Genomic DNA, 21003 nt, shown 5'->3' with positions numbered 1-21003 from the left:
TCGATGCCCTTGTAGTTCTGTTTTTAGTTTTTGAGGAACCTCTATACTGTTTTCCATAGTGGCTGTACCAATTTACATTCCCACCAACAGTGTCTGAGGATTCCCTTTTCTCCACCCTCACCAACACTTTTTTTTTTCCTTTTTGGTAATAACCAATCCAGGTGCACCTGGGTGGCTCAGTCATTAAGCAACTGCCTTCGGCTCCCTTCATGACCCCAGGGTCCTGGGATGGAGCCCCACATTGGGCTCCCTGCTCAGTGGGAAGCCTGCTTCTTCCTCTCCCACTCCCCCTGCTTGTGTTCCCTCTCTCACTGTATCTCTCTCTGTCAAATAAATAAATAAAATCTTTAAAAAAGTAAGAGATAATAGCCAATCTGACTTGTGTGAAGTGATATCTCATGTGGTTTGCATTTGCAATTCCCTGATCATTAGTGATGCTGAGCATACTTTTGTGTGCCAGTTGTTCACCTGTATGTCTTCTTCAGAAAAGTGTCTGTTCAGGTCCTCTGCCCATTTTTTATTTGGGTTTTTTAAAATATGAAATTGTCTAAGTTCTTTATGTACTTTGGATATTAACCCCTTATTGGTTATATGAGTTGCAGATATCTTCTCCTATTTAGTAGTCTGCCTTTTTGTTTCGTTGTTGGTTTTCTTTGCTGTGCAAAAGCTTTTTAGTTTCATATGATTCCATTTGTGTATTTTAAGCTTTTATTGTGTTTGCCTGGGGACACTGGTACAAGAAAAAAAATATTGCTAAGGTTGATATCAAAGAGCTTACTGCCAGGGTGCCTGTGTGGCTCAGTGGGTTAAAGCCTCTGCCTTTGGCTCAGGTCATGATCCCAGAGTCCTGGGATTGAGCCCCACATTGGGCTCTCTGCTCAGCAGGGAGCCTGTTTCCCCTTCTTTCTCTCTGCCTGCCTCTCTGCCTACTTATGATCTCTGTCAAATAAATAAATAAAATATTTTTTAAAAAAAAGCTTACTGCCTGTGTTTTCTTCTGGTAGTTTTGTGGTTTCAGGTCTTACACTTAAGTCTTTAACCCATTTTGAATTTATTTTTGTATATGGTGTAAGATAGTGGCCCAGTTTTATTCTTTTGAGTATTATTAGCTGTCCAGTTTACCCAGTTCCATTTATTGAAGGAATTGTCTTTTCCCCATTGTACATTCTTGCCCCGTTTATCATAGATTAAGTGACTGTGTAAGTGTGGGTTTATTTCTGGGCTTTCTATTCTATTCCATTGATGTTATGTGTCTGTTTTAGTGCCAGGACTCTACTGTTGATTACTATAGCTTTGTATTAGACTTTGAAATTAAGGAGTGTGATAACCTCCAGTTTTGTTTTTTTTCCTCGACATTTCTTTGGCTGTTTTAGTCTTTTCTGTGGTTCCATACAAATTTTAGGATTCTCTGTTCCAGTTCTGTGAAAAATGCTTTTGATACTTTGATGGGAATTGCATTATATCTGTAGATTACTTTGGGTAATTTGGATATTTTAACAATATTACTTCTTCCAGTTCATGAGCATAGTCTCTCTTTTCATTTATTTGTGTCACTTCAGTTTCTTTCATCAATGTCTTCCAGTTTTCAGAGTACACATCTTTTATTTCCTTGCTTAAATTTATTCCTAGGTACTTTATTCTTTTGTATGCAATTATAAATGGGATTGTTTTCTTAATTTCTCTTTCTGATAGCTCATTATTAGTATATAAAAATGTAACTGATCTTTGTATGTTAAATTTGCATCCTGTGACTTTACTTATTTCATTTGTTAGCTCTAGAGTTTTTGGTGGAGTTTTTAGGGTTTTTTTTATATCTGCTATCATGTCGTCTGTAAATAGTGACAGTTTTACTTCTTTCTTTACAGCTTGGGTGCCTTTATTTCCTTTTCTTGCCTAATTTCTGTGGTCTGGAGTTCCAATACCATGTTGAATAAAAGTAGTTTGGTGGGCATCCTTATTCCTGATCCTAGAGGAGAAGCTTTCATTTTTTCATTTTTGAGTATGATTTTAGCTGTGGGTGTGTCATATATGGCATCTATTATTTTGAGGTACATGTCTTCTTACTAACTTTTTTGCTTATCTTTTTTTTTTAAAGATTTTATTTATTTATTTGACAGAGAGATAGATCACAGGTAGGCAGAGAGGCAGGCAGAGAGGATCCCAGGACCCTGAGATCATGACCTGAGCTGAAGGCAGAGGCTTTAACCCACTGAGCCACCCAGGCGCCCCTTGCTTATCTTTTAATATGTACATTTTTAAATCACCTCTAAAATTTTTGAGGGCTGGGGGCTTCTCTTTATGTATACCCCTCTGTACTTAATAGTAGGCCTTACCCATTGTAGGTGCCTGGTGGATGTTTGCTAATGTCTCTTTCTCCAACCAGACAGTAAGCTCTAAGAGGAGAGATATCTGCTTATTTTTGCTCACCAGTAGGCTGAGATCACCAGATATTTTTGGATGTATGAATGAATGATTTCCCAATGATGAGTTTCTGTCTTACTCTAAGATTTTTGTTCTTTCTTGCAGCAGAATGCATACTAGGTAAGAGTAATTTTCTCATAGTAAGTCACCAAGGGAAGAGGTGAGTAAAGGGTAAACACGACTCCAGAGGAAAAGTCTTAAGTTAGCTTTGATTTTGCCACCATATGTTCCTACCATATTCAGTTTATATTGCCTGGTCCTCTTCAGTTCAGAACACACAACCAAGTTTTGAATTAAAGGAAACCCCTTTAAGAACTGCAGACTTGGGTTGTTGGGCTGTCTTGGTCAGAAGAGCACACAACTCTTGATCTCAGAGTTGTGAGTTTGAGCTCCACATTGGGTGTAGAGATTACTTAAATAAATTGAAAAAAAAAAAGAATTTTAGATTTAGAAAAATTTCCAATTTCAACCTTCCCCATCAATGTTTTAGATTTTGCATCAAGAATTTAAAGCATATCACATCTGTGCATGAACTCATACTAAGTCTGTCTGAGACTGCCATTTCTATGTATTGAATTGTTGATGTTCTCTTGTCAAAGTGTAAAATTAATTTCCTGGCTTGATGTCATTATTTCCTATGGGCAGACTTTGAGAATGCTTGAAGTGTAAAGCCATATTTTGAATAATGAGAGGAAGAAATCTGTATCTTGCTCTTGTCTTCTGCAGCTCCAAACATGATTTCAAAAAATTAAAAAAATTAAAAAGGCCCTTAATACCCAATTATAGAGGAATATTCAGTTATTCTATATGGACTCAATGAAGTACTAAGTTGCAACTAAAAATAACTTATGAAAATTATATATCAATAAGGAAAAATATGTATGATATAATACTAAGAATAAAAAGTCCATTTTATAGTGATTGCAACTAGTTACAATTATGTATTACTGTGAACTGGGGTGACCAACCTGGTTTGCCTCTGACTATCTGGGTTTCAGCACTGAGAGTTCTGCATCTCAGGAAGTCCTTCAATCCCAGATAGACTGGGATGGTCAGTCATCCCATTAGGAACAAATTGCCAAAAGGGATAATTGGGGAGAAATCCTAGCAATTACTTTCATTCTTCTTTAACAATAGATGTTAGTGTTGTCTCATAAGGAGTTACAGGAGGTCAGTAAAAATAATTATTTGAGATTATAAAAATGAATAAATAGCTAATATAACACAGTATGCTAATAATTATACTTGAATAAAAATATATATAAAACAAAATTCTTAAAGACATAATGGATTCGGAGAGGTATTCTCATATATATTTCAGAAGTGGGGAAAATAAGATAGAGGTGACATCTTGTCTTCTTTGTAGGTTTCTTCATTAATTGTTTTCCTCTGGGCTGCCACTGCTCTTGTCCATTTCTTCTAGTTCAAGGCGAGAGTGCTTGACTCATATGTTAGCCGCATTCTGGAGTGCTAAGTGGGAGAAATCTGTTAGTTATTAAATTTTCCATGAAAATTTTCTTCAGGAATGTGTGTGTGTAAAAATACCCTGGCATAAATAGTTGATGTCCTGACATCACATAGTTCAAACTCAGATTGAGTTTATGTGAATATGAATTTAAAGCTATAGGAGCTTCGCTCATGGGCTGACGTCACAAGAACGGAGAAGACTGTGTAAACACCATGTTGGAATCACCGATTTCAGACAAGAACACTGATACAGTTTTATTTATTTAAAGCTAATTTTGAGGACTTTCCATAGACAGAGAAATGTCTCATCTTCTTTTTTTTTTTTCTAATCACAGTAAATACCTTCTATTGGTGGTCCCTAAAAAAAAGTAAAAATATCACAAGGAGTGGAAATTACTTTGTCTTTGTATCTGCCAGAATCTGGCGCACTTAACATATAGAAAATGCTCAAATGTAAGTGATAGATTATAGTAACATTCTTTCTATGTAGGGCACTAGTATGTCTGAATATAAACAGGAATTGAGAAGTGGGATAGCTATTGCCTAAGATTTGGCATCATAACTGATTATATTATTTTCAAGCATGATCTTCTTTTTTGAGAATGTCCGTAGCACTTAGTGTCTGCATTATGTAAGATTACTTACTAACAGCTAAGTATATATTAATGATGTAAGTAGTTTCCCAAATATTGTGAATGTCTAAGTCTTTTTATCCCCAAGGAGTAAGACTGGATTCCTGACTCTGTGTCTCTCTCAACACCTATTTCGTGCTGGTTAGAGAGCAGGTGCTCATTAAAACCTGTTGACTTTGCTCAAGTAGTTTATGCAGGCAGTTTGCTTATTTCAAACATCGTAGGATTTGAGTGAGAAGATCTGAGTATGAAAGAAGGCTCTCAAAACTAGCTGTGATCACTGACAAATTACTTTTGCTTTTTTATAAATTAGCCTTTTTGAATTATTTGTAAAATATGGATAGGAGCTTTTTTCCCTTGATTATGGAATATCAAATGTAATTATTTGATAACCTACTTTGTGAACTAGAAATTACTTTAGAAATGCTACTATTGATTATCATTTAAGATTTGGGTACTCGTTATGGCATTTTCTTTGATTCTTTCTTCTCTTGCCTATAGGCTGAAGGTAGTGCAACCAAGAGCCTAGAACAGGTAGGTAGACAGTGCAACCATGAGCCTAGAACAGGAGTTAGGAAAAGTTAAGACAGATACAGACACGTCCATTTATAAGCTGTGCTGTTTGTACAAAGAAGGGGTTGGGTTTTGGCCACTTAGAGCTTCCCTGATGGGGTGTGGACACTCTAAGAGCAGTGGACACAGTGTCAGCCCCATAGAAAGATAGAATAGATCCTTAATGCCCCTCATTATTACTATTTTTTACTTTCCTTAAGAGTAAAAGAGACTCCACAAAATAGGTAGATGTGGAAGGAATTAAAAATAGTTTCAGGATGGCCTGGAGCCCACATTTATCTTTCTCATTAGGGGCAGAGATGGAATTACCACACTGACCACTACTACAAAGCCTTATCCAAGGAAAAGGCTAGTGAGAAATCATGTGGTATATAACACTTAGCCTGCCTTGTTGTAACGTAAGTGAGCTGCCCCAGACAGGAAACATGCCGGCACAGTCGCCTGCAGTGGCTGTATTCTCTGCATGAGAGAGAGAGAGAGAGAGAGTGCGAGTGTGAGTGAGTTGTGGTCATCCCACGCAAAGGCCAGAGAGACAGATGGAGGATTCTTGCAGAAGGCCTCAGGAAATAGGGGTGGATATGTCTCTTGGAAGCTATGAACACTAGTTTCTAATGCTAAGAAGAGCAAACAGAAAGAAAAAAAAATCATTTAAGGAATGCTGTCATTTTCTATTGGTGAAGGTTCCTGGTCCTGGGGAAGTTCTTGAAAGTTTATTTCCATTTCCTCCTCCTCCTCTTGGACAGGAATAATTTCAATCTCTTCTTCATTCTTTGGTTGGGAAGGTACTTCGGTCAGCTCCATCATGTCTTCTGTTGTTTCAATCGGCTGTTCTTTCTTTTCTTCAGCAGCTAACAGGACAACTACATCCTAGGACACAAAATTAAACAAATGTTTCTTGACCTTTACCATTGGCACATTTGTCAACAAACTCTAGGAACATTTATCAGATACTTCCTGGTTTTTATGCTGTTTGTGTTATTTCCTATATGCCTCCAAATACCAGGATTGATTTCCCAGGGGATCAAAGCTCATCTTCAAGGTCGGTAGATATTTGTCACTTGGCCTGGAATGATCACACAGCATTTGGGAAAGAACACTGCAGGGACGGAGGAATTTAGATTCTAGTTTTGATTTGCCTTTATTAGCTATAACCTTGGGAAGGTTGTTTTCTCTCGAATCTGTTTTTCTCATCTGTAAAATGAAGGAACTGTGCTTTCTAAATTTTAATCTGACGTTGTGTGGTTTGAAGCAGTTGATAATCAGTCTGTCACTGGGATATTCACCTCTCCCAATTGTGGAGCCTCTTTGAACCCATTGTTTTGGAAATGGGATTTGATGAAAAGGTGCAGGTGCAGGGGAGGGAATACTGAGAAATGAAGTGGAAGAACCAGTGCTTTTATCAGCCTTCAACCTTGAGCTATCCCACTTTTACACATTAAGTATGGAATCAAGTCAAGATGGGCGCGTGGAGTGAAGCAGAACTCAAGGTTAGTAAGTGCACATATTAGAGGACTGTATCCTCTGTCTAACCTTTAGACTTATTTCAAATTTCAAGACACTTCTGCCTCATCAGGTGTTTTCTACTTTCCAGAAATCTGCCAAGACCATTTTTCGTGAAGCTTCTAGTCTCAAAGTTATATTAGATTACATTCTCCATAAATCATTTTTTGTAGACATGATTTCCTACAGGGTGTTAGTGGACGGGGTGGCTACTACTTACAGATTTAGGTTTGGAGCACAGGTTTTTCCATTCATTCTCAACAATGCCAGCTGTCACAAGTTTCTGGAAGAAGGTAAAGATCACCATCACGGCAAAAATGCCCTGAAGAATGACAGAAAAAACAAGAGCAGAAATACAATAATGAAATAAGGAATATGATTGGTGCTCATCTACTGTTTGTTAAAATTAAATGATTAAAAGGTCAGTTCTTTAGGTGAGTAATGAGCGATCTTGAGAACTATTAGTATCTTTATAACCCTAACCCATTAGCACAACAGCTGGCATGCCACAGATCGCTAATGCATGTTGCTGATAGAAAATAAGGCAATGGTAATTAGTTGAAAATCTGTTTTATGTAGGAAAAATTAATCACTGAATCTCAGATTAAGTTGTATCCAGCTTTAGGTGGTATCACGACGAAGGAAACCTGTCTATACTTGGAAGATGCATTTTCCCCCTTCAAACTCCACACTAAAAACTCATGGAGGCAAAAGATGTTCATAGTAACTTAGGTACTTCTTCAGTGTTCATCTTAATCATCTTAGTAATTATTAACCAGTAATAATAATAATAATAATGTTAGAGTAAACACATAGCACTTTCTGTGTACCAATTTTAAGGGTTTTGTGTATGTTAACTTATTACTCAAAACAACCCTGCTGTTTTACTGTTAATTTCCCCATATTACAGCTGAAGAAACTGAGGCAGAATGTGGTTAAAATTCTTGCCCAAAAGCTGTATAGACAGTAAGTAGCAGATATCTTGATCCAGAGTTGACACTTGTAATAAAAAAGCTAAACTTCTTCCCTGAAAAGAAACCTGATTTCTGGGGCACCTGGGTGGCTCAGTTGGTTAAGAACTGCCTTCTGCTCCCGTCATGATCCCAGGGTTCTGGATTGAGCCCCATGTCAGGCTCCTTGCTGAGCAAGGAGCCTGCTTCTCCCTCTCCCTCTCCCTCTGCCTGCTACTCTGCCTGCTTGTACTCTCTCTTTCTCTCTCTGTCAAATAAATAAAATTAAAACAAAAAACCCACTTACCATATTTAAAAAAAAAGAAAGAAAGAAACCTGATTTCATACTTACCAAGAAAACAGATCGTATGCTGTCACAATATTGTATAGACAGAGAGTTTTTGTCAGCGGGATTAGCTGGTTCACAGTTGTGTATGTTAATATATGGCATGGAAAGTTTAGCAAGATTCAAATTCTCCATTTTAAAAAAATGGGAAATGGTAATATTAAATATGTCCATTATCAAAAAGATTATTCCAGAAATAGCAGCAAAGAGGCTCAATGAGTTCATTATCATTTTCCCTTTGGCCTGAAATGGAGACATGAAGATTTGTTAATGGGGTTTGATTTCATTTGGGCTGTCAAATCTAGGAAGGAATTCTAGATCCCATTCCTCTGACTCAGAAAGGCAGTACACTTAAATCATACTAAACCACACTTATCTCAGTGGTTTTAGTGTCCTTGCCACTGTAATGTGACAACCTTCCATCTCTAACTCGTGTTCCTTCCTTGGACTTCCCCATCTCATTTTACCCCTTCACATCCAATCAGTTTATTGAGAGAAAATTCTAGGATTCATCCTAAATTCTTTTATTTTGTACCTTTGAACTTCCTTTCACTGCCACTGCCACTGCCAACATCCTGGTAGGCATTCAGTAAATATCAGTTGAGTAAGTGAATATAAGTAGTATTCAGATTATATCTGCCTAGGATGGTAGAGGGAAGGAGGTTCTTCCATCACATGAAGTGAGATGGTTCTGTGGATATAGGGAAGGAAGGAGCAGATAGAGCCCTCTGGGTCTGTACCAGCAAGTGGAAACAAACAGTGGCAAGAACACCGCCACCAACTCCCTGCTGACACAGGTTTTGTAGATCTCATTTCCAGGTTTATCATGAATAACATCACAGTGGCTTTCTTTTGCTTTTGGGGACTGAGACAGAACACAGTACTACTTTGATTCCAAAGGTCTTTAAGGGTTTTTTGTTTTCCATTGAGAAAGTAGGTATTTCTCTGATGTGGGGAAAGAAGGACATACGATTACTTGCCAAACTCTGCCTGGGGTTTTTGTCCACTGCAGCCAGGAGTGATCCAGAAATGATATACTGTGAAAAAAGAGATGGTGGGTGGGGAAGGCATGGGCAACATGGGAGAAGAGGCAGAGAGGGAGAGAGGCAGAGAGGGAGGTCACTTTTCACATTGAGAACTGGTTGTAAAAAAGCTATCTGCATTTCCAACCACCTTCATTAAACTGTCCAGCCATTTTTATAGTGTTCATTCATTTTTCAGCAGTCACATTTCTCCTTTATTCATGCTCAACTATGTTCGTTCTATGCCTTTTATTCAACTAACTGGGGGAGCTGTGATAGGAATAAAGTAAGACCAGAGGCAAAACTCACACTTTCAGGTCAATGAATACTAACAACTGTGAATTTGGTAGTTTTATTTTTATTTTTAGCTTTTTTTTTTTAATTTGTGGAATTTCTCCTTGGAGTCTACAGTGATTTAAGTGACTTTGATGCCAATGAGGAGTGAATCGGTATGGAAGGAAAGACTTGGCCTAAAGGCCAGAGGCACTCCGTGAAAATGTTGGCTGCTACCCGAAGTGATGGCAATTATTTCTCATCCTTCTCTCTACCGTGCAGGCCATAAAATGGAGGAAACTTGTTTTAATCGATCTCTCTTTGTTCTGAAAATTTCAATCCTGGGCATATCTTTGTAGTAGCAACTATGGAAGTGTAATGATGGTATAAACATGGCTGCCCCATACCATACCCAGACAAGGTTACAAGCTTGGAAAACATGTACATGAAACGGCCATAAGAATTGCTGCTCTGCTGTTAAGCCAGAGGAGATTCATCTGGAATGGGACTAGTTTTACCATCTATGATGATAACTACACAGAACTGTAGGAGGAAGGACCAGGTGGGAGGAAATGGAATGCCCCCATGTTTTCCTGCTTTCTGAAACACCATACTGTACAGTCCAAATGTTTAGTGCCTTCTCCCCCATCTCCATATTGATTTTGGAGAGGTCCAACTTTGGACAATCTTCCTTCCCTGTGTCGATCCTGGTAGGGCATCTCTCTCTGAATTCCCATTAAGTGTGATCACTGACTTTCAATGGGATTCATGCTCAGTTTAGTCAACCTCTCTTCCCACTAAATTACTTTAGCCTCATAACCTATTTCCCAGCCATATACTTTTCCTTAACCTTTTTGTCTGCATCACTTCCAAAATGGTTTTTAGTTTTTACTCACCATAACGCCTCCCCAGAAAGGGTACCACAAAGTTATACAGATAGGTGCATAGACATCTGTGTGAATCATCAGGAGACCGCCTAGGGCAAGGTGGAAGAGCCCATTCATAATCTGGACAGCCTGGAGAGAGAATGGGGGCACTGATGATGAACTGAAGTCATCACCAAGTCGGAAAACAAAGGTAAGGCAGGAAGCCCCGGCTCCTGACTTGGGGTTGCATAAAATGTCTAAAGGAAGTGGCGAAGGTGCCAAGACCCTTTGTAGTTCAGATCCATCTTACCCAGCACCTGGGTCATTTCCAAGGAGAATATATCTGGGATGCTGGTGACAAACTTGGGTGGGAAACTCCTAAATATGCAAGCCACAAAGTCAAAAGGAGATAGATCACTGTGGTAACTTCTCCACACATCTCTGGTTTGACATATTGTGTCAGATATAAAGAACACCTTGGGTTGGACCAAATACTTTTTAGTTGGGTTGTTGCATTCTCTACCTGGCCTACAGCATCTGTTTTTGTGGGCCAGAGAGTCTCTGGGATACAGAACGGAGTGCAGCTGACTTACCCCCAGTGTTTTAGATTCCCTCATGAAGAAGTTTTGTGTAGGGCCCACCACTGAAGTCATCCTTTTGGGAATTATTTTTTGAACAGGATGCATGGCAGTAGGGCCTTTCATAGGATCTGCTTGGAAAGTTCCACTCATTGAATTTCTGGATGTTGTCATTTCACCCTCAGAATTCCTAAAAATAAAACAAATAATAAAATGGGGGGAGAGAGAGAGAAAATAGGATTTTCAGCAGTCTTTGATCTTGTCTCATGCACCTGAATACTTTTCTCCATATTTTTTCCATGAGTGTCATTGAGGAAAGACAGGGTGTCTTCCCAGTGTCTTTGGGTATGAGGCAAAGCCTACTACTATGTTTGAAGACAGGATCTGAGGGGGCATCTCAGGCAAAGACCTGTGGGCCCAGGGATCCCTGCCAGGATTCTTGACAATGATGTTTGGGACACACTTTATCACTGTAGAGAAATCCATGCTCATCTGTCTGCATGTCCTGTGTGTCTCACATCCCTGGATGCTTTTCTTACACCCTCATATTGGAAAGTGTATTTCGTCATTGACTTGTCCTTATCCTTTTGCTTATCTGCTTTTGTCCATTGGCATCATGAAGGAGTATGGTAAGGACTGTCCTTAGGGTCCATAGGAGCTGATTCTAGTCTTCCTCTGCCACAACTCTGCAACCTCCAGTAAATCACTTTAAGGAGGCTCTCTAAGGTTGTATATTAAGACTCTAGCCTCCTGAGATGGGTTGCCAAGGTTGAAATTGTGATTATGCTATTTGCTGTGAAACTACAGGCAAGTTCTTTGAATTCTCTGAGCCTCAAGTTTTCAACTGTAAAATGGGCATAATAATTCTTGTCTTATAGAATAGGGTTTCTGTAGTACTTAAACGGACTGATGGTCTGTGTGTGAATACTGTCTTCTCATTCAAGTGTAGCTCAAATGTCAACTCCTCAGAAGAGGCTTGCTCGAATCCTCAGTCCACAGTGATCTTGCACAGCATCCCAGTTTTTTGCTTCTTGGCACTTACCACTATGGGGAATCCCCTCAATTGTTTGCTTGCTTGTTTATTGGCAGTCTCTCCCCACTAGAATATAAATCCCATCAAAGCAGAGACCTTATCCCTCTTGTTATGTGGATTGAGTAGTTCTTAACACTGTGGAGGAAATAAATGTATGTAAAGTACCCAAGTCTGAATAATTATTACCTGTTTAGTTGCTCTGCTAGTTCTTAGTATTACTGCCTTCAGGAGCATTAGTTTCTGTTTTTCCCATTGGAAAAATGAGACCCAATACCCTTGTCACAGACAGGTTGTGAGAAACAAGGAAGTTCGCATATGAAAGTGCCTCCTACAGGGGGAGAAAGTAGGAAGTGCGGTCTGTTCTTAGAATTCATTGTTATTCATTTCTGAAGTTAGTGATTATTACCAAGACTCTTCCCAGTTCTCATGTTGTAAGACTGTTCAACTTTTTTCATCTTGTGCCTCCCTTTGGCATTTATTTGTTTATGTCAATTACTTACATGAATTCTATTGGGTCTTTCCTGGGCCCTGGGAATCTCTCTTTAGGGACATATCTTTGGTGTCCTCTTTGTCAGCTCTAAGTCATGTAAGGGGCCTTGGAGACCAAGACTGTCCGTCCTGCCTGCTTATCCTGTTGAAGTCACACCCAGCTGGCTGCCTGAAGGTGTGCTGTGGGACAGGGGCCTGGGAGTCGCCCAGGCCTCATGTTTGCACGAACTCTATAATGACAAAGATTTCATATCTGGAGTTCAGTTCATTTCATATGAGGAGTTCAAGCCTCACAGAGTGGACAAGGGATGAATTGTTGCTTCTCTTTTGTAGAAAAGGTGACACCGACATGGAATAGTTAGGTCACTTGTTCCCAGTTACATGACTCCTAGAGACTGTGACTGAGGGCTTGGACTATCTAACGAGGTATCTGCGGCTGCTTTGGACCCTGTGCAGAATAGAGGTTCAGCCCTTCACTTAGGAGCCTCTCCCCTCTTTCGATGCCTAGAAAGCAATTGAAAACGGAATATTATCAGGACCATGGGCTGAAGGGAAGAGAGGGGTCTTCGACTGAGTGCTTTGCATTTGCTTTTACTTCACCTCTCAATTATCAGGTGTCATGTGGTCTTGGAGGTTTTGGTGCTTTGCACCACAAACCACCCAACAAGATCACTGAAGAAAAGGAATGTATTAATATAGCCCATGAAGGAGTTTAAAGACTGATTCTTATCACCAGGCAGAGTTTTTGGAGCTGGTTAGAACCTCAGAAACCATTCTGTTCATTTGACAAATGAGGAAGCTACCGCCCAGGGCTGGGCTGTGGTTTGTTGCCGACTTTGCACTAGGTGACAGCTGAACCAGGAGGCAGTCACCGTGGCTCTGAGGCTGTGCTCTTTCTGCTGCCTTGTGGCCAGACTACGTAGTTCAGCAGTTGACTGAGCATGCTCTGCATGCCTGGGATGTCTTGCATCTAGTGCCAGACCACCCAACGCCTGCTTTACTAAGTAGGCATTTGTCTTTTCTGCAGATGGGGAAGTGCAGCCCAGAGAAGTTAATTTTCCCATGGGTAGGAAGGGAATAAGCTGGAATCCCCACTCTCCTTTCCAGAGGGCTCTTTTTAAGTGATGACAACTTCAAGAGCAAAGGTCATCAATTCTCTGGACAGAAGGATATAACTGGATTAGTGTTGTTTTAATTTCTCCTTATTTTTCAACTGCCTGAGGCTATGTCTGTATTATTGGTGAGATAAACCTCCTATAAAAGCAGGTCCTACTGGGGTGTGTCTGCAGTGGCTAGTGGCAGTAATGACCATAGGGGAGAAATATTTTATTTCACTGTTAAAACTGATGTCTCACTTCGGCAATTCTATTTCTACGAGGGCTTTGGCACATATTACTGTAAAATATTTTATAAACACAAACATACCCATTTCGATATGCTACTTTATTTTTTATGGAAATCATCTCCTAAAATATACACATATTTTTGTGCCAGGACATTGTAGACTAGGTAATGAAATTTTTACTGTATGAGAATATATAAAATTAGACCATGTACTCCTGAGGATATCATAGATTCCTGCAACTTTGCCCTATCATTATTTTTTAACTGTTCACAATGACTTGAACAATGCCCAACACACAGTTGAGCTCGAAGCCTAGTTGGTACATTAGCAGGGGTTACTGGGCACATTGGTCAAATGTGATCACAGTCGGGTTTTGTTTTCACTGAGCTATATTACCATCCGGGTTCAGCTGATCAGGCACTGCCCCATTTTATCACAGTGACTTCTGCAAATCTTTTTTTGGTTTTTAAAAGGCACCACTATTTCTGTGTGCATCCGCTGCTGAAAATCTCACAGCCTTTATGGGTTTTGGTTCAAATAATGACTTTTAGGTCCACTAATTACATCATTTAATGAGAAGTTCAAAGCTGCATAGATTTTGTCACCTCAACTTCCTCCTTTGTCACTCAAAATAGTTCTGCATTTTTATCCTTTCTGGCCTCATGCACGTATTATCTCTGAAGAAGCGTGTTCTGACTTCCTTTCCCTCTGCCTGTGCTCCTCAGCCCATCATCTCCTTCTGCCAGGACGTCAGTCCTTCAGAGAAAGTGGTTCTTGTATCTTCAGTCTTTATTTGTGGTACTGTACCACAGAAAGTGCTCGTCCCGGCGCTCTTGCTCGCCGCTTTTGTCATCTCACTATTCAAAGGATGTTTGAGAACATGAGATGATTTGCAATTTATAATGTACTAAACAAACAATAATGATTATTATTGGAAACCTGTGGATGATTAAAATGTGCTGCAGTGTCCCCATTCCCAAAGCCCCTTCCTTCAATCTGGCGATGTCCCCAGCCACTGCCTAGTGCCCGCCTTACTGCCTGCTTCTTCCAAGCTCCTCATTCTACTCTGTTACTCTACTTCCTCACCACCCACTTGCTCTCTGGGCTTCACTGCCAGCTGCTGCCAGGGCCACTCCTCTGAGGCTGCTCTGTCCGAGGCCTGTGCTGCAGAGTCTGTGGTCCTTCCTCCGGCATGACCGCTCAGATGGCTTTACTTCTGTTCCCCTGTCCCCCAGCTTAAAAAGCAGGAGCCATGTTTCTCTCCAGCTCCTTCATCTCCGTGTTCAGTCAGTGGCCAAGTCCTGCCGCTTCTTCCTCTGTAGAGTATCTTATCTTGCGTGCGGACCATTTTCTACATCCAGCGTCACCCCATGAGTTTGAGTCTCATTTCCCTTCCTGGTTTAGCCCCCAAATCCTACTCTTCTGCCTTTGGTCTTTCTCTTGTCTGATTCATCTTCTGTAGGGATGCTAGATCCGGCCCTGAATCACCACTTGAAGGCCTGCTCGTCCTGAGCTTGAACTTTTTGTCTGGGCTGTGACTGCCTCCCGGGGAAACCCATATATGGCCCCCCATGGCCTTCATGGTGCAGCTCTACAACCCTTCTGGAGCTGCCCCCCCATTGCTCCCTGCTGGAACTACTGATCTGGACACATCTCCTGCTTTCTTCTTGGAACCCTGTCCACATTGAAGTGATCCCCTCCAGCCCCTCCATAGCCAAACTCCCCATTGGACACATCACCTAAGACTGCCAGGCATGACTTCTGCAAAGCCCCCAGCTCTCTGCATTCCTTCCTTGTTACGAACTGTTTTCTTTGTCGTGAGCTAATACTGTAACTCCTCTAATGGGGTGTACATTTCTTAACATACGTCCTGCTAGGGTTAGATAGAGAACCTGTTTCCTGTGTGAGCTGTGAGCTCAATAAATGTTAAACTGAGCTTCTTCCTCAGGGAAGATTTACACATAAATGCTCAGATGCTGGACCAAAAGGTGATCATTTCATCTTACTTGATGATCTGTGAGATCAAGCCATTTTGTGGGAAACAGGAAAGGCAATCACATTATATACTGGTTTTAAGAAACAATAATGACGTGGCTAAAACTCATCTTGGTGGCCCTTCCTTAAGTCTTCCTCGTCTGCCATGCCCACTCTCACCGTAGACTTCTGTGATAGATTTGAGGCAGGATTCTTGTGTTGAGTTTGATGGCCCCGCAGTGCCCTCCAGAAAATGTTACCCTGTGATGTTTAAGAACATCTCAGGGTATTCACATCTAGTAGCGTATCTTTGGAGACAAAGGCATTCAAAACAAGAGAAGTTGAAATATTTTCATGGTAGCCATGGCTGATTATATTCTTCTTTAGAACCAGGTGGTTCTAAGAGCTTTAGGATTTTAGCTCATGTAATCTTATATAAAGCAGTGGGTTTGCTTTATATAAGCTCCCATCTTATAGGTGAGCAAACCAAGGAAGGTAGAGGTTTGTAACTTGCTATAGGCTTGTAGGTGGTGGAGCTCCGGTTTGAGCCCAGGAGCTCCGTAACCACACTCTTGTCTACATGCTGCAATCTGCTGTTTTTGTAGACTGGTTCCTAGTTCATTGACCAGGCTCTCTCTTGAGAGAGGGAGTGGTTAAGGGAGTGGGTGGGCAGCAAGCCCTGGTACCCCTCCTCAGATTGTGACAATACCGGAAAAACCTGACCAGGGAAACCCATGAGTGAAAGCCGAGCATCTCTAGTCTCCAAAACCATCCAACGCTTTACCCATCACTCCCTCCCTTTCAGTCGCTTAAACAAAGAAAACTGGTTCCTTACCTGAGTGTCCAAGGCCTTGGGGAGTGTGGCTGATTCAGATGCTTGCTGCTGAGTTCACTTCCACTGCTGGTGTCTCACGTACACAGGGGTGAGTGACATAAGGCAGGTCTGGGGCCTCTCATAGATACCAGGTGACAGGAAATCAGTGGCTTCTGCTACCTTGGCCTTTGCCCCAATCACTTTGGTTTAATGCACACTGACCAGAGCCAAAGGATATACAAAAAAGTTTCTGCCTTACCAGGAGGTTTCACTTCTTGAAAAGGACCCCTGGGGACTGCCTGGCGTACTTTACGCTACCTTAATTAGAAGAACTTTGCAGTCTCCACCCTGTAAGCAGGTGTGGATGGTGGGTCCCCAAGGGCAAGAAGGGCTCTAGAAATTCTCTAAAGATGGGCTGTTAGGAGTTTTACCTTTTTACTTCACTTTTAGGAGTGAGTAGGTGGGAAGAAGGCATCCAAGCAGAGAGATTCAGGAATCACTAAGCCTAGTCGTTTGGGAGCGTTGTAGGTAATATTGTCCATGTTTACCCACACTTAAGGTTCTAGTGGGGCCATGTATGTCTTGTGTGGGATTTACTAGAAATTACCTAAAAGTATACCTTGGTGCCGTAGAATATATCCTCAGAAGCTTGAGGCAAGAATTCCATGTTTTGGGATGCAAACTGAAGTAGCCCTTTTACCTACAACACCTGCCCTTTTCTTCCATCTGTCTAGTTTCCTTGTGTCCCCTCTCTTTTCAGTCTGGCCTAGAGCTATGCCACTGCTAGATCAAGTGAGTAGAAGAAGCCAGTAGCCAGGAAAGCGTAAATATTTGGGAAAGGAATCAAAAAAAGTTTTGCCCAGAGATATTGTTTCCCCTGCCCCCACCATATACAACTACTGTGTTCATATGTTGGATTTTTCATTGCTTTTAATTTCCTTGTCCTTTATTTCATTAGAGACTCAAGGCTGTAATTAGGTAATTGTTTGCCTAATCCAAAAAGCTGAAATATGGCAGCTCTCCCATCTCCCTCCCTCCTTCTATCCCTCTCTCTTCCCACCTTTTCTCTCCCCCACCTCCTTACTCTGTTCCTCTCTGCCATGGTTTGGATTAGAGGGTTAGAGCCAATGACTTGCTGTCATCAAGGATCCATGATTAAAAGGCATGAGGTCACCTCTCGTCAATCTTAAAGAAGAGTGGAAACATGAGATCTGCCATCTGCTTAAGCTTCAGTTCATCTACTAGAGTCCTTGAATGTTGGTGCCAGGGGTGATACTTGCAGGAGATCTGAGCTGTGGGTGATTGTGAGGCCTGAAATTGGGAGTCCAGGATGATGGATGGTCACGGGAATGTAGTTGGCATGGAAATTTGGCACATGCCTGGCATCAGTGAGGCTTGGACTGGGCTCACACAACCTGAGTTTTCATATCCTTTTCTCTGTGTAGGCCCTGTTTTTCCAAGTCTGCCTCAGAGTATTTGCTACTCTGTTTTTTGTGCCAGTGAGATCAGTTAGATAGCTCTTGGGTGATTCCTCCTGAATAAACTTGAATTTGAATCTATAAAAACAAACAAACATTCACTCTGTCTTTGCTGGTTTGGATTGACTGATTGTGTTGAAACCTCCATTGCAGTCTGGATTTGTCAGTAGCACTCCCTGTGTTCCATATTTTTTTTTTTTCTCTGTAACATTTGAGGATATTAGGTAAAACATTTACACATTTAAAATTCCTCTCCCCTCTTGTCATTACCCCGTGGCCCTCTTGTTTGCAGATGATGATCTCTTTGAGTGTACACAAAAGTTTATTAACTGAACTTTTAGTTCGTATTTACCTTCCTTTTATTCCCCTTACCTCCTAACACTCTTTTTTTTGTTGTTGTTTTGTTTTTTTGGTGTTTAGAACATTTTGCCTCTCCTATGGAAACTGCATTCTTCGTCATAATTACTTGCGTCCTTGAGTTACTCAGCCATTGGTCTAGATGTCCCTTGAACGTGGGGCTGGTTTTTCTGGTTGCTGTGAGAGAGACTGATTCTGCTTCAGTTCTTTCTCCACCCAGATGATTCTCGCCAGGCTCTCCAGTATCAGGAGAGCTGTGTAGTTGACGAGGCCTTCCATATTCCGAGGGACTCCTTGAAATTTTTAACAGGCAAATAAAATGAGCCGAGCACCTACTTCTGTGCCAAGCACTGCCCATTTAATATCTATAGTGTCGATTCCATTTTATAATCGTGGGTACTAATGACCAGGAAATGAGGGAAACTGGCCACAGAAGTGATAAAAAGTGATGTTTAGGAAGCAAGAAAACCTCAGTTCTACATTTATAAGAAAACCTACCATTCACTGTGTGATTTTTAAGTTCCAGGCACTGATTAAGTTAGTTCACGTTTCATTTAAGGCTCATGGCAAACCCATTAGGTAAGTATTGTTGCATTTTAGTCTAGGAATTTAAAGCTCACAAAAGTTAAATAACTTGCAAAGCCATTAAGCTTTAAATCGCAAAACTAACGTATAGACCTAGGTCGAACTTAAAAGCCCTTATTGTTAGCTGATGGGGATTCTCACCCTTAAATTTCCCCACACATCTCAGCCTCACTCAGGTGCCAGATATTTTTCATCAGAACATAATTCCACTGGAAAAATTTTTTTAAATAAATATTTTTCATTAGAATCTCACTCCCCTGCCTCCTACCCTCACATATGTACCCATAGGCCTTTATCCTTCCAGCTTATGGCAGAAATGAAAACCTGATAGTTTATCTCTTTGCATATGCTAAGTTTTTTCTGTGCCAAAAGAAGCACAGGATAATGAGATTTGGAGTTAAGCATGTTGACTCAAATCCTGGTTCTAAATCCCTACTTCCTTTTGTGGTCTCAGAAAAATCAACCACTTTGAGCTTCAGTTTTCATGTCTGTGACACAGACCTACCTCAGAGAGCAGTCATGACAGCTGGGATGACAGAAGGAAGATCTCTAATACTTAGCAGGTGGTTCAGTCAGCAGAAGGAAACGTAATGTAAGGCAGCCATCTCCCTGTGCGGCCTGGGAATCTCCCGGAGTCCGTGAGGCTCTCTTAGGGTGTCTGTGACCTCAAAACAGCTCTTATAATAATACCAAGACTTTAGTTCCCCTTTCCACAAGTTTACAGCAGTTATCTCCACAGGCTAAAGAATATGAGCTATCACATCAGACTGAATGCAAAAGCAGTTACTAGAATCTTGTTGCTTCTGTTACACTAGAGAGAAGCTCTTCATTGGAATCACCTAGAGATCTTTAAAAACTATTGATTCCAGGCTCTCACCACGTTCTTTTTTAAAATTTATTTTTATGTTTTTATTATGTTCAATTAACCAGCATATAGTATATCATAAGTTTTTGTTGTAGTATTTAATGATTTTTTTTTTTGCATGTAACACCCAGTGCTCATCCCAGTACATGTCCTCCTTAATACCCATCACCCAGTTACCCCATCCCTCCATTCCCTCCTTTCTGTAACTCTCACCACATTTTGATTTAATTGCTGTAGGGTGGTATCTGGTACATTTGGGGGTGGTGGGGAGTGGGTTATTAAATTTCCTCCAGTGATTTGAATGTGCAGTAAAGTTAAATTGGCCTTTGTTTTTCAATGGGTATAAAGTTTTTGTTATGCAAGATGACTAAGTTCTAGAGATCTACTGTACAACAGAGTACTTAGTTACAACTACAGAATTGTACACTTTAAAATATGTTAAGAAGATAGATCTCATTTAAGTGTTCTCATCAAAAAACAAAGAAGCAAAATCCCACAAAAGAGCACAAGAAAATTTTGGAACTGATGGATATGCTCCGTTATGGTGTTGGCCGTCAGGGGAGTACATATACATTAAGTGTGTGCATTTGTTTGTAAAGAAACTATAACTAAAAACAACTAAAAATAAAAAGAATGTTAAGTAAGCTACAAAAAGAGATTTGTAAAACCATGTATCAGTGCCACTCTTCACACTCATATTTTTTTTATTTTGGAAAATAACAGTTATGTTAATAAAAGGTTACTTGTATTAATGCGTAATGAAACTTCAATAATTTTTTTGTGTGTAAAGGGGTTCTGAGACCAAGAGTCTAAGAGACATTGGTATGTTGTAGGGATTAAGACCCTGGACTCTAGAGCCAGACTTGCCTGTTGATATCATGGCTCTGCCATTGTAGGCTTTGTCACCTGGGGCACTTTGCTTACCTTCTCTAGACTTCAGCTTCCTTGTCCATGAACTGTGTATAATAATAAAATTTTATAATATAATAATTAATATAATATATATATAAATAATATAAATATAATAATAAAATCTTAGACTTTTTGTGAGGTTCGGTGAGTAACACACAAAAAACACTTAACATGGTACCTGGAACGTTAGAGTGGCTTTAACTAATATATGACCTCCTTGTTACTATTTTAGTTGTTATGAGTAACTCACATTGATGATTTTGCAGTAACAGTGCAAAATCTGTAGGCCAAGCCATTCTTCCAGCCAACTGATTTTTGCACACAACCATGGTATAGGAGCCACTAGGTAGTGTCTTGAAGAAATCAGCAGGAGATGTCATAGACCTGGTCACTCCAGACCGTGCTCTTTGGTTCATTACTCTGTATAGTGGCAACACTGCATTGCTGCCCTTCAGGTCAGAGCATGAATGACTAAGAGAGGAGGTGACACCAAGATGACGATGTGACTTGGGGAGAGGAAGAG

The 21003-nt window shown here is 40.6% G+C and overlaps 1 protein-coding gene across 4 annotated transcripts; it reads right to left on the bottom strand.

Annotated features, from left to right (window-relative positions):
- Window positions 1–5737: 5737 nt before the first annotated feature.
- On the bottom strand, window positions 5738–16489 carry MS4A1 (membrane spanning 4-domains A1). Of its 4 annotated transcripts, none has more exons than XM_032879128.1 (7): window positions 16305–16489; window positions 10644–10818; window positions 10081–10200; window positions 8870–8926; window positions 7896–8132; window positions 6814–6876; window positions 5738–5960 (listed from the first exon to the last, which is right to left on the bottom strand). In XM_032879128.1, exons 2-7 carry the CDS (start codon window positions 10800–10802, stop codon window positions 5742–5744), a joined length of 855 nt encoding a protein of 284 aa, XP_032735019.1. In that variant the 5' UTR covers window positions 10803–10818; window positions 16305–16489; the 3' UTR covers window positions 5738–5741. The 4 variants fall into 4 exon arrangements, with proteins under 4 accessions (XP_032735019.1, XP_032735020.1, XP_032735021.1 ...); XM_032879129.1 differs by having other exon boundaries at window positions 6814–6915; window positions 8067–8132; window positions 16305–16488; XM_032879130.1 differs by having other exon boundaries at window positions 8067–8132; window positions 16305–16488.
- Between the last annotated feature and the right edge of the window lie 4514 nt (window positions 16490–21003).

This window comes from Lontra canadensis, unplaced genomic scaffold (assembly GCF_010015895.1).
Source record: "Lontra canadensis isolate GAN:19392208 unplaced genomic scaffold, GSC_riverotter_1.0 scaffold66, whole genome shotgun sequence".
NCBI classification, from domain to species: Eukaryota; Metazoa; Chordata; class Mammalia; order Carnivora; family Mustelidae; genus Lontra; species Lontra canadensis.
The sequence above is the reverse complement of the archived record's forward strand: the minus strand, read 5'-3'. Positions and strand labels throughout refer to the sequence as shown.

What these genes read in the sequence shown, in the direction of transcription:
- MS4A1 (XM_032879127.1), bottom strand. Translation starts at nt 10,802, where the DNA reads ATGACAACATCCAGAAATTCAATGAGTGGAACTTTCCAAGCAGATCCT. An exon ending in CTTTCTGGGGAGGCGTTATG is followed by an intron (nt 8,927 to 10,080) that starts GTGAGTAAAAAC and finishes CTTTTTTCACAG; the next exon opens with TATATCATTTCTGGATCACT. An exon ending in AAAACCCCAGGCAGAGTTTG is followed by an intron (nt 8,133 to 8,869) that starts GCAAGTAATCGT and finishes TCTCCATTTCAG; the next exon opens with GCCAAAGGGAAAATGATAAT.